The following is an 18,536-nucleotide window of genomic DNA, read 5'->3' on the forward strand; positions in this document are numbered from 1 at the left end:
TTAACCACGCTAAACCAGTACAGGGAATCAAAACCCCTGTTCCTGGACAACTCACATAAAGGACCAATTGAGCTTTCCCAAGGTTTAATTCCACCACAGGTATCCCACAGAGAAGAGGCAAGCATGCTCAGTTCTACCCAGCAAGGGAGAGGAGAGAGGGAGAACAGCAGCCAGAAGCAGGCAGCAACGCCAGAGGCAGCTGAATCTCTGCAGTCTCTGCATCCAGGACAATCTCTTTATTGTTTCTGTGAGTGATTAGACCAAAGTACTAAGGATTAGACAGAGCATAACACAACTGGAAAAAGTAAATAAATCGATGACTGCTCTTGTGAAGTTTTGCAAATTAATGCAGAGAAAACCTTCATGCCTCAGTGGACGAGGGTCACACAAATCCTCATTTGGAGACTGAATTCCAGAGGCATCTGTCACCCACTCTGCACACATCCCTCACACACTCCTCAGAGAGCCTCCACAGGCACTGCCTTATTCTGGAACCTGCCTGAATAGCACAGTAATAAAAGCACATCATTATACAAGTCCAATTACCTACTACAGCACCCCATTCCCTGACAAAAGCTGGGAACATGATTGTATAAAGGAAGGAAATAAACTGAGGTAACATTTATACTTACTCCAGGAAGAATCCCAGAAACATGGATTCTTTGAAACTTTATCACTAATATAAAGTTAATTTCCTTTACACAGCAAGAAAGTAAGCAGCAGATCATACATTACTCACCTCTGCAGGAAACGCCTTGGCTATCAATTACTTCTTTGCAGATCCCACAAATTTTGGATTTCTTAAAAGACTTGGTTTTGAAGATGTGAGACCTCGAAGCTGTTTCTTGAGGCTGGAAGCAAGGGGAATAACATCAGACCTTCCCTCAGCTTCTGAGTCATAATTTTAAGTAAAACAGACAATTTTAAATCAAATATCAAGCAGTAGTGTGTCAGTAGTACAACAGTAGTATGTCAAAGTGCTTTTGCTCACTTGTCCTCTCATCCTCACTTAATAACATAAACTTTCCAGTCTGAAGTGTGGGAAGCAACAGAGTGTGAGGAACCCCTTGCATATCAGGACACAGACACTACAAGACATTTTACATCATAACTTCAGAATTCAGTCTATCACTTACCTTTTAAGAGAAAATACAGAATAATCTTTATGATACGAACCAACAACATTCTGACCTAAGGTCCCATCTACATAAAAACTTGCATTGGTTCAGCTTAAACTAGTTAAAAATTATGTAAATAATGTTCTATCACAGTAGCCAATTTAACTCATATGGTGCAGAAGACAGCTTGGGCTTTTAATTTAATAAATCAAAAGTATCCATGCAAGTTCACTTTGGTACAGATCACAAACTCTAAAAATCACTTTTGCTTCTTTCCTGCGTAAGAAAAGCACAGTAGTTTAATATTTCCACAGAGTATCACAGTAACTGAAATATCATGTTAAAACATAACGCAGTAATGAAATTTCTAACTGGGGACAGAACTGCAAAAGTCAATACCATATATGCAATGGATATTACACGGCTTCTGTAACTTAGGAAACACAACAAAGAGGGCTACCAAAAGCCTATGACAGAGTCAGTATCTCCTCTGGAAGGGTCTATCAACCTTCACTTTCATTGGCTGACTTTTTGGAAATACCAGTTACCTATGCAAAACCAAAAATATAATTCCCCAGACCATGAAATTCCCCAAATGATTCTTCACATTTGTCATTTTAATTTCACATTTATCGTCCTTAAATTCAGTAGCGCAAAGGGGCTCGCATTCAACACCAACACCGGCGCTGAGCTCCAGCGGCACAGGCAGCCAGCAGCAGAACGCCGCCCCGCTGGCAGCCAGGCCAGACCCCCCCACACTGGGGTCCCACCCCACACCTGACCAGAAAGCCCGCCGGCGTGGTGCAATGCCCAAGCCTATGGCAATAAGGTAACACGGGGCTTCTTTGTCGCTTTGAGCAATTCAGCCCGTGGCTTTAGGCAGAACATTTACCATCTCCAAAAACATCTACAGCACAGCTGCTCGGCGGGCACAAAGACAGCCATAAAAATAGATGTCACCTTCCAAGCACTGCCTCCACAATGACCTACCTGGAACTCCAGAGGAGCCCGGAGTTGCACAAAGGGCAGGTACTGCCCACCCTGGGTGGGTCAGGGTGCTCACCCATGGGGATGCAGTGTCAGCCTGATCTTAAGAATAGCTTTGGGAAATATTGTTGGTCTTACCCACAGTGTAAAGCCAAGACAATTAATGCACTTCCAGAAACACCACTGCAGAAAATACTGAGGCTGAAGGAATCAGACTCAGACTGGACTATCAGGAAAATCTTTCCACCAGTGAAGTGTATTAATCAGCAGAAATTAGTGAGAGAAATAGTAGAATAGCCCATGTTCTTGAAAGGCTGGAGCAGGGGATGAAATACTTGAGAAATAAATTTGCATTGTAATTACAATGCTTCATTAGACACTTCCATCACTCACTGTAGCAGCCAAAGTCACAAATTCCCCCGTATCCCCCACTGCTGACATCTGCATCATGCTAATTCAAGTTAAATCAAAAGATATCAACGTGAAACACAATTCTGACAAAAATAAACCATAAAGAAAAGGAACAGCTGAACTCCAGCATTATGTATGAACATATCTGTTGGCAAACAGATAAAATTTATGATTTTTGAAAAATCTCTGTCCCGATTGGGGGGTTTTGTGTTTGAAAACACAGGAGATGTTTTTGAAGAGATAAGAGGTCAGGGAAGAAGGAAAAGTGTCATTACATCCAGGTAACTTCACTAATCTTCACCAATCTGATGTGAGGAGGTTCTGTACCATCATGGGTTCAGGCATCGTGCCCAAGAGCTGAGAGTTCCTCATCTCCACAGCCCCCTTCTATGTAAAAAAAAATTTAAAAACTCAGGAATGCCATCATCCACACTGGTTGCTGAGTTTCTCTACTTTGTAGATATACAGACAAAAGAACAGAATTCTCATTTCAGATTTTATCCGCTCTTCTTCCCTGCAGTTTTCTACTCCTGCATAAAGTTTACATGACAGGTCTGCAACTCTCTTGGAAAAGGACAGCTTTGCAGAGCTTGCATTTTTGAAGAAATTCACGGACACACTTCACAGAAAGCTTATTCTGTATCTAGGCCTGCTTCCCCTTATTTCCTGCCTCCCAAACACTTATATGCAAGCTTTTACACTTGCACTGTTCCAAAGCAAGACAACTGTCACGAGAACTCACTGTTTAGATAATGGAGTTTAGTGTAAGTAGGTCTTGACATTAATTGATCAACTAGTCAATCTCTCCATTTCATTTTTAATGTAAAGTTCAAGTAAAGTAATTTTCCTCTCTGGCATTTTGGAAATATTCTGCAATGCAGCCTTTGCATCTGAATTTTTAAAATGTGCATTTTTTGTTCCCTGTTGTTCATTTTAAGTACATTCCACTCCAGACTTTCCAAGCAATTCAGTTAAGCAGTTCATTTAGAAGACTGAGTACTCACAGCCATTTATACAAGAACTCTACTAAAATATACTGTGAAACCTAGAGAAGCCTAGACCAAGGTTTCTTTGTTGTCACTTGGTACAGCTTTTGTGGTTCTCCACTAAGAAAGATGCCAAGAAGAGGAACAGAGAGTATGCATGAGAGAGGGAACAGGCAAAGAGAGAAAGGACGAGACAGGAGGGGGGGACGCAACGAGAGAGAAAGGGAGGGAAGTAAAAGAAAGGAGAAGGGGGAAAAAAAAAAAAAAAGGAGAGCAACCACAGCAGGCAGCAAGCAACGCTACTAGACTGCTTTCATGAGGCTCAAGACTGGCACCTAAACAGCGTGTGATTGTTAGGAGCCAAAACTGGAAGAAAACAGCGCAGAACCACAGGTTACAGACTGAGTTTTTGCCTGAGGAAGAGGCTGTAATTACGTCTGGTCTCAACTGCTAGTATTATGAAATTCTTGTTTACCACAAAGGAAATATTTTTGCCCATGCTGTGCTCTCCATGGCACACAGACATCCAGTGGAGCTGAAAGTTTATCCCAGACTTGGATCAGTGTAACACAACAGACCCTGAAGTTTTACATGGGCATCCTCAGGTAAGATGAATTTCAAATACTCCTCATCACCCAGCATTTTCGTTATGTAGCAACATACTGATCACCATCAGATAAAAAATTCACAGCAACTCTGCCAAAGGCTTTTGAGATACATAACGTTCTGAGAAAAGCAGCTTACACAAAAAACACTCTCCAGATTTAAGTAAAGCCAATACAGACTAAAGCACTCAAGATACCCAACTTGGATTTTGGCAACATTGATAATGCAATTCCTCACCAGCAGAGACTTAATGCTGGCTTGTTACACCTATGCAAGAGACGTTTACGTTATTTCCAAATACCATACTACATCAGGAACATACCTGTTTCCAACATGTAAACCACAACTGTGATAACAGTTCATTCTTTAAAAAGATGGTCACAAGGCTTATATCTTTTATCAAAGAATCAAGAAAATATTGTAAAATTAAACCTGTGTAAATAATCTTCAAGAAAAAGTGTATAGCTATAGTCACATACATACCCAATTAAAAAAAAAAAAATCAAAATTAGCTGACTATTTATAAATATATCTTTATACTTCTACAGAATCTGTTCCCTCCAAAGTCATCCTGATAGTGACTAAATGATACTTACGAGGAAATGCAAGCCTCAGTAAAAATAGTTAGACTTTTAAAATTAAATCATTAATTCCAGATGTTACCTCATGTGGAGTAAAAAAAAGCCAAAAACTGTTTGTACATTATTTCTCTATTTCCAAAACTTCTAACAACCCATGTCATATACTCCAGCCAAGAAAAAATTATAAACATACATGCAAGGCCCCATAAACTTTCCTTATGTCAGAGTCTACTCTGGCTGAATTTTACATGGCCCATAAAAACCCTCTGAGCACAGCAGCAAAATCACATAAAGCAAAGATAGGTTTTGTTCACATCCCATCCGTGGTCATGCAAATAGGTTCTCTTTTCCCAGTCCTCTCTCTAAATGACTTATCCAGCAACACTGCAATTTCCTGGGACTCCCTTTGTGCATTCTTCCACTCTCCAAGGTAGCTTCAAATCCACGGGCTGATATAATGCTCATAGCTATTATTTTAAATACATGGAGGGAGGGGGTAGCAGTGTATTAGCAGAATGGTTATTTCATCACCTTTTACAGGCTAGGGAAATACCCATAAGGGATGTCCAAGAGAAAGCTCAAACAAGGGATAACTGAAAGCAGTCTTCATGAGAAGGCCAAACCCCAGTTAAAAAACGTTTGCAAAACTAAGTCATATACCTTTTTCTATAAGATTGCTCTGAAAATAAATCACATGACTAAAGAAGAAGCAGCACTGCTAGCTGAGGGGAATGCCAGTCCACTCACCCTCTTTCAGCCCTTTCTGTTATGGTTACTCGTGATTACTTCTGTCACCTCTTCACTTCCTCTCCTCCCATCTCTTACACAAAGTCTGCACAGCAAAAGCCCCATGGATTTCTGCACAATTAGAGTTCCCATGAAGAAATGAAAGAATAAAATCCCACCAGGTTACCTGCAGTTCCCCACAACCAGCATTGCTGAAGCATGTACTGATGAGACAGGACTGCCCAGAATACATCAGTTAGTATTACTGACAACAACATACTTCAGAGCTTTTCTCTTCCCTCCTCATACTAAAGAGCATTTTTAACTTTCCTACTCCTCAACCAGTGTTCCACATTTGCTGCCTGCTTCACTTCCAGGAAAATATTTAAGAGTGCCTACCATGCATACAGGCCAAGTAATAGGATATTATCCATCTACCCTCTAAAATGGCTTTCAGAACAAGCTAACCAAAACTTTGTAGTAAAAGCAGCTATGAAAAAAGTCTCACTCATACAAGGACAAAATGAACACACAATGAAGGATCTTCCAGAAATAGCTACACCGTAACACATGAGACTCTCTGCAGCTCTTCCATATAAGAGTAATTTCTTGGAAAACGTACTGTTGCTTCAAAAGCAGCACAGTATTTTAGCCAATGACAATAACTGAACATTATCACAAATATTTAAGTGCATACACAACTACCAACAGTGGATACATACATTTTGCAGAACCCATGCTACATGACAAGAACACAAGACAGTGGCAAAAAAAATGAAAAACACCCAAGGGTTTTTACACAGACTGAAATAAGGCATTTCTGGCTGTTTTGCTCACATTCAGAGATTACTTCTATAGCGACAGACATAGCACAAATATATATATATTTACACACACTCTAAACAAATAGCTAGTTATACTGCTATTGCTATCATTTACTATTACAAAATAACTTCAGAGTGATTGCAAAGACAAGAGAGTATTTGTTAGACACGCCATTTACTCCCGATTCATTCAAGGCACTTCACAGAACGAGAAACAAGCAGCCCAAGCTAAAGAAGAGAGATCTGACTTCAGCCCCTGCAGCCGGAGCTGGCGATACCTCTCCCAGCAGTCTGCTCCTGACTTGTGGCTCAAGTGAGGGCACACAGAGATGTCGGTGAGAAAAAAATGTCTCATGGAACCAGCTGAGTAAAGTTCATGTCAAGAGGAAAAATAAAACCTATGAGGTACAAAACTGCCTTACTGCATGAGCTTAAGGGGCAAAGAATAATAGAAAATGACAGAAAACAGAGTATTTTCCCCCCCTTATTTAAAACATTTGGTGCTATAAACTCAAGCAGTAGAAGCCTTTGTAGTTTCTTATGACAAAAGAAAGCAGGGGTCTTCATTGTTTTAATAAGATACTCTGCCTAGGTACTAGGGTTTCAAAGCTGTATGTTTCTCTAAAAACTAAAAAGGCAGTTTCTGTCCCAGTGACATACAGGACTTACATAGATCTAAAGACAGAGGCCAGTTATGTGCAAAGCACCTACACTCAAGGTTTACTCAGTGCAACAACAGCCAATTGTGGAAAATACAGCTCAAAACCACAAGGTATGCACAACGTCCATCTCAACCACCCAAGCTCTCATCACTGCATCAAAGGTAGGCACTATTCCAACAGAGCAAGTCAGTCCTGCTCCTCCCATGTCCTGCTCCGTCCATGCCCCTGCTGTACCAGCGATGCTGGAAGGTCCATCCCTGACCCATCCTCTTAAAATCTGGTAATGCACCTGTTTTCCACTAGTTTTGTCAAACTGCTTTGAACACTGTTGGTACTGTCTACCCCCAACTTTCTGTGGCAGCAAGTTCCAAAAGGTCATACTCCCCATTGTTTCAAGTACCTTAATTTGTTCATTTTAAAGTAAATTCCCATCAGCTGTGACACTTTGTTAAAGTGTCTGCACTGTGGGACTGCATGACTAGTTCTGCCTAGTTCAACCTATCCACCATCTTTATGTTTTTGTAAAACCTTTATCATATTCCCCTTACAGTTTCCATTCCCCAGGATGAAGAGTCCCAGACTTTTCAGTCTCTTCCCAAAAAGCAGCTGTTCCATCCCCTGGACCATTCTGGTCATCCCTTTCCAGACATGCTCTCCTTCTACCATATGCTGAGACCTGATACATAATGCTTCAAAGTTTCAAGTTAACAATTAAAAAGAAAAGATCTCGGGTGTCTAGATCTAGATTTCAAGGTATAGCTGCTCCCAGTTCCAGCTGCCAGAAAAAACACATCTGTCATGAGCTGTAAGCAAACTTGTACTGGCTCTCACACACAAAGCTTTTCACCTTAGCTCTCTCACTTACAGCTCTGAACTAAAAAGTTGAAAGCCAGACAGACACAAGGCAGTGCAAGATGCGACGGAGAAGTAGCAACACACTTAGCCTGCCACAAGGCTCTGGAACAGGGGTCTGCAGCCTCAGTCACCCTACCAAGGGTAGGATGGGAGCCGTGACATAACAGCAACTTCCTTGCACTCTAACAAGAGACAGGATCTATGCCTCATGTGCTGGTCTTTCATACCACCTAACATTTACATTTGTCATTTGTGGACGGTTCACCTTGGAGGAGGTCCATCATCTAGATCATCAACTGCATGTGCCCTTTTGCAAGTTTTAAATTCTTGAGACAAAGTGGTATCAGCCACAGGATACAGATGTCATAATAAAAGAGTAAAGTGTTTGCAAAAGACTCATCAACAGGTAAATCTCTCTCCCCACTTTAAAGTTTGAGGCTGGCTACCTCAAACAATATACAGGAACTCTTTCATACCTGCTGTTTTCCCAGACAGTTTCAAGTTCTTCCCCTTATGATCTGGCTGAGATTTCAGTCCATAAAAAAAACAGGTCCAGGTCTGTCTAGAGGTGGGTAACACCTGCTGTAGAAAAACAGCACCCAAGTGGGTCTGAATGCACACTCATTAGCATCCCAACACTCCTTCCAGCAGGATGCAGGCAGAGCAGCACGCCTGCTGCAGCAAGGTGAGGTGGCTGCCTTTCTCTGGCCAAATCCTTACTGCTCTCCTTCATCCAAACCCCCCTAGGAATCCATTCCCTGCAGAGAGCAATGGTTCATCCCCTCTCCTCCCAGCAGCAACACACAGAGGAGCCTGCAGTCCACTCCTCACCCATAATGTAAAATAGCAGCAGCTCTCATACTTTTCCATTTCATCAGTTCTCTGCATTTCTGTCTCAACACTTCATTTCTCCACTGCACATGAATCTGCATTGGTGGAAAAGCAATTAGGAGACAGCTGGAAAGTCCACTAAGACAATCGTTACTCCAGACACTGGAAAACTTGTCGTCCTCATCTCGCTGGAAGACGGGCACTTTGTTCTGTGTGGGAAAACACTGTACAAAGGAAATGCCTGAAAGCAGCAAAGGACTATGTGCATCATGAAAGCTCAATGTTTGTCAATGGCTTTTTTCTTTTTTTGTTAAATGAACTGGCCTTCACATCTCTGAGGCTACAACGCTGCTTTTATTACATGAAGACTGGAACTCCCACATATTCAGAGCCAGGCATCTGAAGACTAGAATTCACGTCTTTAAATAACAGGGGGGAATAGGCTATTTCTGAATATACCTGGTTATCCTCAGTTCACAGAAAAAAAAAAAGTTGAAGGGCATAACAAAAGTAAAAATTCAGAGAGATCAGTTGTCTACCCCTGAAATACCAACAGTTAAATTTTACCATTTTTTTAAATCATCTTCACCTAGAACCTCTAATCAAACCTCTTCCCACTGCAGATGAATTCTTGCAGATATACAGAAACATCAAGCAAAGTACATGCTTCTGTGCATATTTCCTCCCACTGTCTGGATAGTCCCTAATGAGCCTGTTTACAAAAGCAGGAGATGCACAAAGGACTGCAGTGATGTACAACCAAAGCCTCCTATGACATGATGCACTTAGTTGAAAGGCCAAATACCAAAAAGCTACCAAAAGCCATGTATTGTAGTAAACAATTTCTGGCATGAAAAGAAAGAACTATATGAAAAAAAAAAAGACCAGGAAAGTTACAAAAATCTGCAAAGCAAGTGGAGAAAGGGAGAGAAGAAGCAAAAGAAGAGGTCAGACCCAGATCAGATCAAATACGGACAGCAGCAGGTGTTTGCCAGAACACTGATCAGGAAAAACAGCTGAGGGATGAAAGCGTACATCAGTAGATCAGTCACTGAGAAATGGAAGAAATATTAATAATATTAACACAGTGAATAATTTCAGTAAATTCATACAGGCTAATTTTGCTACACAGCATGAGCTTTCCCTCTTACCCTCACAATCCTGCTTGAGGCAGGCATGCTACACTAATACATACTCAATTTGGCATTTTTAAGTCCATGCAGGTACTCTGTTGTCACTACCTTCCAAATACACCTTTTTTTCCCTGGCCCATCCTCCAGAGAGAGCCAGCATCCAGGCTAGAAATACACAGAAGTAAGCTGCTAGTTGCACACTTCTCATACACCTGTGTTTAGCAGCTGCTCTACTAAGGAGGCACACACACTGAAAGTGCATCTGTCAGGGAAGTTACCAGTCATCAGTCAGGCTCTGCCTTCTGCAACATCACTACGTTCCATCTTCAAGTAGTAGAAACTAACATGCTTTCCAAGTCTGCGTGGAAGTCTCATTAAAGGCAATGCAGCAGGATGGAAAACTGGCAAACTCAGTCCTGTTCCCTCCCTTCCACACACACATCCTTACTTAACCACTCCACTTCAACCCTATCAGCATGGCTCTTGCAACCTACTGACACAGTATAACGACCACATGAAGCCTACCTGGCCATTGTGCTTTGAAAGGCTAGAGTTACACTAAGCAGGGAACACACTGAAGACCAGCACCTGTGGCTCGAACATCCTCCCTCAATTCCTATGCTCCCCACCCCAAAGTCTGTACTTCAATGTATTCCCCTTGGCCAGAAGCAATGGGATTACAAATGCTCCTGGTTCAGTATGCAAACAGCTCTAGTTAACCATGCAATCCCATACAGATGACTATCTGCACAAATGATAGCAACTGGTATAGAATGCAGCACTCTCTTGTGTCCTTAACTATTTCCTCATTTTATAAAGTTATCTTACTTCATGTAGTTCAAACTGTTCCAAACAGTAATCTAAAACAATATCTTTTGTGTAACATCTTAAAATAGGCACAGGTTTTGCACTTCATTAAACCTCAGGATCCAAAATCTTTTGCTTACAAAATTTTGTATTTGATGATTTAAGAAGCGAGGGAGAACCCAATATGGAACATAAAGATCTTCATTGTGCACTTTTGGGTAGCTCTTCATTTCTTTCATAACATCTAGTTTCACTTTTTTGCTGCTATTTTACTGAAGCTTTACCATTTTTTTCTGTCAAGTTATAATCAAATATTTTCAGAAACAGAAGCAAAGTAATACTACACAGACTTCTACAAAAGTTTTTATAGGATAATATAAGTGCCACTCCAAAATTCAGAAATGTTTATTCAACAACCCTGCTCCACAATGTAATTTCATTACTTTTCGGACAGCAGACAACTTGTGGTTAACCATTTATTTCATATTTTCCTGGTGTTCCTTTGTGGTCTTGTCAGGCGAGACTACGGAAACACAAGCTGATGAAAAACACTATCTCCAACCGTTGATTTTGCATACCTTCTATATATTTTCCTCAGATATTACAAGATTAGTTCTACTGACTGTTCTCTCAAAGTCTTTATTGTGTGGTAACAGCATACTAAATCATAAAATCTCAGTCATATTCCCTTATTGCTACTAACCACAGATGATATTGTACAGAGTCCATGCTCACCTAAGCCCTAACAGGCAAATCTGAGGAAACTCTGAGAGTTCAAAGGCTAGTACTAGGTAGGTTTTTATTTTTACTGAAGAACGTGAACCACAGACACAAACAAAAAGCAATAAAAAAAACACTCCAAGCAACAGTACCAAAACTTCCTGGTTAAAACTGTAATTCATATGACAATAACATTTTTATGATGCACAAGAATTTAAAAAAACATTAAGGAAGAAACAAGGTTAGCCTGATGGCAACAGATAGATCGCTCACTGCTGCAAACAGAAAAATAAGGCTCCTCTTCTGATCTTTGCACTGCCTCCAGCTCTAACCATCTTTCCCATCTCTGGTACCCAGATCAGAACCATGTAAACCAGGCTCCGGCAGACAGGCCTACCATAAGACGCAGTCACACTTTTCCACAGAGAAAGAGAAAGTGCTTGCCATGTCAGATTCAAACTTTGCCTTTATTTGAGAGAGGAACTCACAGTAAATGTATTAATTATATAGCATTCAGTTCTGATGTTCAGCCTGCACCTCTGAGAATAAGAAAAATCCAACAGCAAAGCATGCCATGTTACAGTAAAAGAATGAGTCTACAGCAAGCTAATAATCATAATTATACCTACTTCTGCTGAACTGCAGATTTTTATTCCTACAAAATTTTGAATTAAGTTACCCTTACCTCCACCTTATTATTGTAACCATTTTCAAAGTCACTTCAGCTACAGCCTGGAGATAGGAAAATACCCTTGCCTGCCTGTCCGAATGGTCTCCACCTTTCTGATGAGCTATTCCCATTCAAACATTAACCTCTAGAAGGAATATGAGAAAATAGGCAGCCTGACAAATGACATCAATTCCGGTCACTGACTCGTACAGGCTGCTGCTAACGGGGAGCCCTGTGTGCTCCCACTCAGCCAGGAAAGGATTTGCTGCTACCAGCCTGAGGCTTGGAGCTACAATTCCTCTCCTCTGTCATGTGGATGAACCAGGATAATACGAAATGGCTTAAGCACAAGGATCACATTCAGCTGCAAGATCTAAAGCACTTGTGGAAATGGAAATCAAACACAATAGACATTTATAAAGTTATTATACAGTGCCTGCTCTGTAGCTGATTAACTTGCTCACTCACCCAAGGACGAATAGTTGAACTATTACATTGAGAAAAACAATTACATAAAATGCAACTATTACTCAACTCAACCGACCTGCTCGTTCCTTGTAGCTCAAAATACCTAGTTATTTCCCTGGCACTAAAATCATGATCTCTTATCACAGTGAGTTAAGAAAAACTCACTAAAACGTATGTTGACCTTTACTTTCATGCCCCTTTTTAAATGCCCAAAGAATCCACCCGAAACCCTAAATTCTTCCTTTGAACGATCAAGAAGCTCCGCAAACCCTTACTCTTCCTATCAAATACTCTCCAATCTTGTCAGTATCACTTCATCAGGGTTCTTCCTTTTCCATTCCCATTTGTTGCACCAAGGGTACTCTCATATTAGCACACTGAGAAAGAACTCTGCTCTCTCCCCATTCCCTCAGAACAATGCCAGTTGCCTTTAAGGTCTTCACAATTTTTTCTCCCTTGTAGCTTAGGTTTCTTTTCTTGCACTTTCAGAGGACATAATTCATTATCACAAGTTACTGCTCCCTCTGCCCCAACGAAAAAAAGAAAACATTCCTAGAACAAAATCTTCAAATAAAGCAGATTTCTGGATCACAGCAATTTAAAAAAGTGACAGTCCCATGGTACACTTGCAAAAACCTAAAATAATTTCACGGGAATCTACAACAAAATAGAAGTGAAACTAGACAACACTCATTTGAAAGGCTTATCCTGTTTCTGACATCCAATCATTCCAGCATGTCCTTCATTATTACAGCACACATCATGTAGCCTAGAAATATTGCTACTGAAATCAAAGAAAACTTCTGAAGTATCTTCACTACCTGGACATGATTGATTGCAGGTCTGCTGACAAAGCAGGTCTGTTGACAAGGCAGGTCTGTTGGCTGGTATTTTTATGAATGTTGTGAGGAGAAAACATAAATACTCTTTTTTCAAGACTTGAGGTGAATCTCTGAATGTTTATTAATGCAGAAGGGATAATCTTTCAGAAGAAAGCTACCAAGTCTCAGTCTAACCAAAAATATTAGTCAGTAGGTATTCACCACTCAGCAGATTTCACTCAAAACGCCTGGACGGTCAGTTTTTTACTCTTTCAGGATCTCTGAGCTGGCAAAGCAGGCTTCTTTACAAGCAGCAAGTCATTTGGCAAAACCAAGCAACTAGGAGAGTAAACAGTGATACCACAGCACCAGGCAAATACAACGTGCAAGCATCCAGTTAGTGATTCAAGAATTGTATGGTGGCTTTTTAATATTGTATGATTTTCTCCATATAGTGCAGTTCAGGGCAGGAAAATCTGTACAATTTTCAGTCTGCTTTTGTTGTTCAACCTGACAGTATATATCAGTGTAGCCCTTTCTCTCTCCTTTACAGCAAATGTATAATTTCCAAATGAGAACCTGTTTTCCCACAAACACATAAAACCTTACTGATCAAACCACAGTCAGAACATAACACCGTTCTCCCAGGCAAGAGAGTACACACGAGAAAGGGAACAAGAGAAAGAGAGAACTGCCTCTTGCTAACATTCTTTCAGCAAAAATTTATAATCCCTTAATTTTGCCATTCAAACAAACCTGATGCCTCCAGCCATAAAAAGCCTAGTGTCTGTATGCTTGTTTTATTTGTTAATTTTCATTACACACAAGGCTTTAAGGCAATAAAATTGTTTACAGGCTGCAACCCTCAGCAGCAGAGAAACCACAAGGAATTCACAGATGTGATTATCTTCTTCCAAGTTAAAATCATTATTTCAGAAACATCAGCATATAAAATGGGTTGAATTGCTGAGGAATGAACATACCTTGGTTTGTCCACCAGCCAACTCTCCAGACGAACTGTTGTCAGCCTGGTTTAAACAAAGGGTTGCTTTAATTAGTGAAATATTACTAACTGACAGGGCAAATTCCAAAAATACTTCACTACAATTAGAAACCTTTTCCTCCCCCATTAAAACAATTTTTAAATAGCATTTAACCCCTATGTGGCCACATGGGTGTGCTATAAGTATACCCATTTCTCCTCTGTACATCAAACAATGGTTAAATAAGCAATAAACTTTTTTCCCAAAGCATCTGAAAAATCTTCCCAATATTATTACCAGAGGATCAAGACAACATTTCATTTCAGTCCTGCTTCAGATCCCACTGGGACTGAATCTCTTCCAGTCTAGCTCTGCATTGAGCTTAACTGGGGGAGAGGGGCGAGGCATAAAGGAAAGCAAACAAGTGTTCAAACCAATTTTCAGTTCAGGTTATATTCAATTCACAGCTTATTACTATACCGACTGTAGTTGTCATCTTCCCCTTGCTGCAATTAATTTTCCATCTTTTCACTTTCTAGAAATGGTTCATTTATTCTTTCACCACCTTGAGCAACCCAACAGGCCACAGTTCAGCATGTGCCCATGAGAGTCCAACCCATCCCCACACAGCCACCAGCACATAGTGTTTACACATGGTAGGGACTTTAACAGTGGAAATCAAAATTTACTGCTGACAGAACAGGTAGTAAGACATCAATACCAGTGCAGATCTTTTTAGACAAAGAAATATCATTTTGCAAGTAAATAAAGGGTAGAGCTTAGTATTTTTTTTTCTTAGAACAAGTGAATAAAATCCTTTAAAGTTAAGCCAAACCAAACTCTAGGTTTTAGTAACCTGAACTACTGTAGTCTATACACTAAAGCACAACAAATGAATCTTTTCCATGCAAAACATGCGCATATACACAAGATATTAATTGTGTAATACACGTACAACAACACACAGATGCCCTTTTTGTTCTCACTGCTTGCATGTGCAGACAGATGCCTTCAGACTAAATAAAATGTCTTGTCATATGACATTTTGCAGAAAATTTAAGACATTTTTGTTACTCTGCCTCTTTGGAGGATGGCTGTGTTTTTAACTGTCTCTCTGTAACTGAATGTAGTCACAGAGGCATCCTCCATGACAAGGTGAGGACTGCTTACAGACTTCTTGGTTTATGTGAGGTATTCCCCAAACATAAGGCTCCCTGAACCAAGATTAAGATTTGATTTGTGCAACTCTGTGTTCCAGAGACCCCAGGAAAGGCGATTCTGCAAGTTCACATAAGTGAAAAATTCTTGCAGAATCAGACCACCTGGAATTTACTCTTACACTTAGAGGTGTCCAACTCATGCCATTATTTAAGCAGCCATGACTTCAAGCATTACAGTCAACACGAGCTTGTGAAGCTTAAAACTTACAGCAGTGCTTACTTACATCATGACCTATGCTATGACTTCACTGTTGACTGATCTATCTAAATCTAGAAGCAAATACTTCCACAGAAACAGCAACATGCAATCATCCTTCAAGGATCTCCAAAGATCCTCAACTACTAAGTCCCAAAATCTAACACAGTTCTCAAAGTCATTTTTGCAGCTATTACATAGTTAATTTTCTTTTCTTCCACTCACTGAACTTGCTTTAGTCATCAGCTTCCTTTATTCAAGAGCCATTTGTTAAGAAAGCAATTCAATCATTAGGAACCACTTAATACTCCTGTAAAACAGTGGGATTTGTGGATTATTTTTTTTTTAACACTACCGTATCACCTATGAAGGTCAAATGCAAGACCTCTCAGACATTTAAAAAAAACAACACACCAAACATGCTTTACTTGGTTTACTCAAATTTAGCCTCAATTACACAAACTCCTGCCAGCACAGGCCCAGCCACCAGCAGGTCACTAAAAGTCACCCTGACTTTAGGGGGATTAAATCACCCTCAGAGTTGCTTTGAAAAAGGCTTCTGTGAGGTAGGTGAGAAGAGCCCTTGTACTCTTTCATAAGGACCCCAAAGCAGCCAGAGTGAGCCACCAACTACAAAAGCAGAGAGATAAGGGAATAGTGTTGCATGTAATCAAAACCGAGGAATGACTGCAATTATTCATCCTGGAATGTGGCCAGACCCCTTGGTCAATCACACATGAACAAAATTCTGTGAGACATTAAAATAATCAGACAGAACTGCAACACTCCAAGCCAAAGCAAGCCCCTAAAAATCTTTAAATGTATGTATAAGCAACACAGGAGAAAATGCCACTAAATAAATACTATAAACTAATGCCAGGACTCTGTCTGTTACGTGCTGCTATTTTCTATCTTTAAAAAAAAATAAAAGCTTCACTTGTGGCATGATATACCCTCACAGAGATGAAAAATTCCAAACAACACTTGCACATACTCAAACCTTTCCAAAGTGTCTTCTGGGGTGGGGGAAGAGGTAGGAGATCAAATCTCTCTGTAACCTGACCAGTGCTACTTTACCTGCAGGATAAGCACCCAGGCAGAATTCTGAGAAAATCCATTGGGAAGAAAATCCTGATACTTTTGGAAAATCTTGAATTAAAAGAGCAACTTGAGAGAAGGCAGGGCAATAAGAGTTCAACAGAACACAAGTTTAACAATCTTTAAAGAAGTCTGATTAAGAAACAGCATAATATTTGATATTGCCAAACCCTTGCCTGCTTTCAGGTCACAAATTTATGCAATTGTTCCTACTGGTATTTAAGATATCTGAAGTTGTAATAAACAAGAAAACCTGATGATATTGTGACCGTGTTTAACTATTGTGGATTATCGATGAAGAAAAGTTTCCTAAACTCACTGAGGCTTCTATACAGTCCACATCCTACAGACAACCACCCTGTTATACCCTGAGGCACAGAAGAGGCTGACAGCGCTACTGAGCAATTTTACTTCCCTCATCCTGCAGAAGATGTGGTGTTCTGGAGGCAAACACAGATGGATTAGCAGTGAATTCTTCAAGACTCATACCTTAAATAGGAGTCGCGTAGCCCTGCTTCCCATCTACATTTTTCTTGCATTCCCTCTATCTAGTCTGGAACTCCAGCTCAGCAGACAGAGAAATGTCTTCCTGCAGGCAAGAATGAACAATCTCTCCCCAATTACAGAGCCATGTGTGGGCTATGAGCAATTTTCCAAACATAAAAGGAAGGAGGGAATTTGCTATCCATATATTAACAAGCTAAAACAAGCCAACCTGCAGATGGAAAGGATCAAAGTGTCTGTTTGAGTCACCTCAAAATTAATCCCCTCCAGGAATGTTCACCACCTTCCCCCCCGCCCCCCAAGCCCCAACACACACACACACACTACGTCCCCCCAGTCCCTCCCAGAGTAAAAAGTCAAGCTCAAAGAATGCAATCTCTTTTAGATTAATATGATACTCCCCGTAATACACACACCCTCCTTGTCTCTTTGAAAGACTGTTCTTCCCCCTCAATACCCAGACATGCACATGCATTAGCTGAGAGACAATTCTATCCCCATTGTCTATCAAATGTGATACTATGCTTCATCAGAAAGATTCCCTACAGGTCCAGGTTGGAAATGGCACCTGCACCACACAGGGATAGGACTGTCCTTTCCCAACGCTAAAAAGAGCAAAAGTAATATTAATTATCTGTAATACAGATTCTTTGAAGCAAATTTGCTTTGTAAACAGGAAAAAGTGAACGTGAGAAGCTAAAGATATTAGGAAAAGCAAATATATGCATTATGACAGGTAGTTCTTCCACTGTGTTCAGGATATTATTCACATTTAGTCTGCCACCGCTCAACTGTATTTTACACAATACCTTAGATATCAAAAGGTTATCTGGGATGTCAAACTCATCTACATCTTTCACTTAGGCAAGCTGAAAACTATCATGATTTGGAAAGGGCCTGGGGGGTTGAGGGGGGGGGAATATCCTTTTTCTGTTAAACTATGGATAAAAAAAGCTACATTCTTCCCATGAAAGCCTGAAGAAGCTCAGTGTTAGTATAAAAGGCCCAGTTTTGTTCCTACAGAAGCAGCAAAATTCCCATTTTTTGCAAAAAGTGTTAGAAACAGGAAACCTAGCAGCTGATGGGGCTGGTAAAAGCTACAGCAGTAACATTAATAGAGCCAGTTCTCACCACATCTGAACACTGGCCAGAGTAAGGAGGCAATGCTGCTGGGAGTTCACAAGCAAATCTATCCTGCTATCACCCACGTTACCACATACAGAATGATGTGGCTCACCAACAAGCACCATCAGTTGCTGCAACAACTCATGAAACACCACAAGTTGTACCAGGCAGCGTTAATAGGAAGTGATGGACTGGGAACAGGGG

General features: G+C 40.5%; 1 protein-coding gene across 10 annotated transcripts in view; it reads right to left on the reverse strand.

The window, feature by feature from the left end:
* Positions 1-18,536, reverse strand: part of TNS3 (tensin 3) — a 281,319-nt gene that overhangs the window by 168,143 nt on the left and 94,640 nt on the right. For 7 of the 10 annotated variants that reach the window (XM_055710377.1, XM_055710374.1, XM_055710376.1 and 4 more), the window contains exons 2-3: positions 14,190-14,234; positions 740-851 (exon numbers count right to left, since the gene is read on the reverse strand). In XM_055710377.1, coding sequence (XP_055566352.1) covers positions 740-851; positions 14,190-14,234 — 157 coding nt within the window. Of the gene's footprint in view, positions 1-739; positions 852-11,932; positions 12,036-14,189; positions 14,235-17,192; positions 17,241-18,536 lie in introns of those variants that run through there. The other 3 variants (XM_055710378.1, XM_055710382.1, XM_055710384.1) reach the window with 3 other exon arrangements.

This window comes from Falco cherrug, chromosome 4, assembly GCF_023634085.1.
Source record: "Falco cherrug isolate bFalChe1 chromosome 4, bFalChe1.pri, whole genome shotgun sequence".
Classification (NCBI taxonomy): Eukaryota; Metazoa; Chordata; class Aves; order Falconiformes; family Falconidae; genus Falco; species Falco cherrug.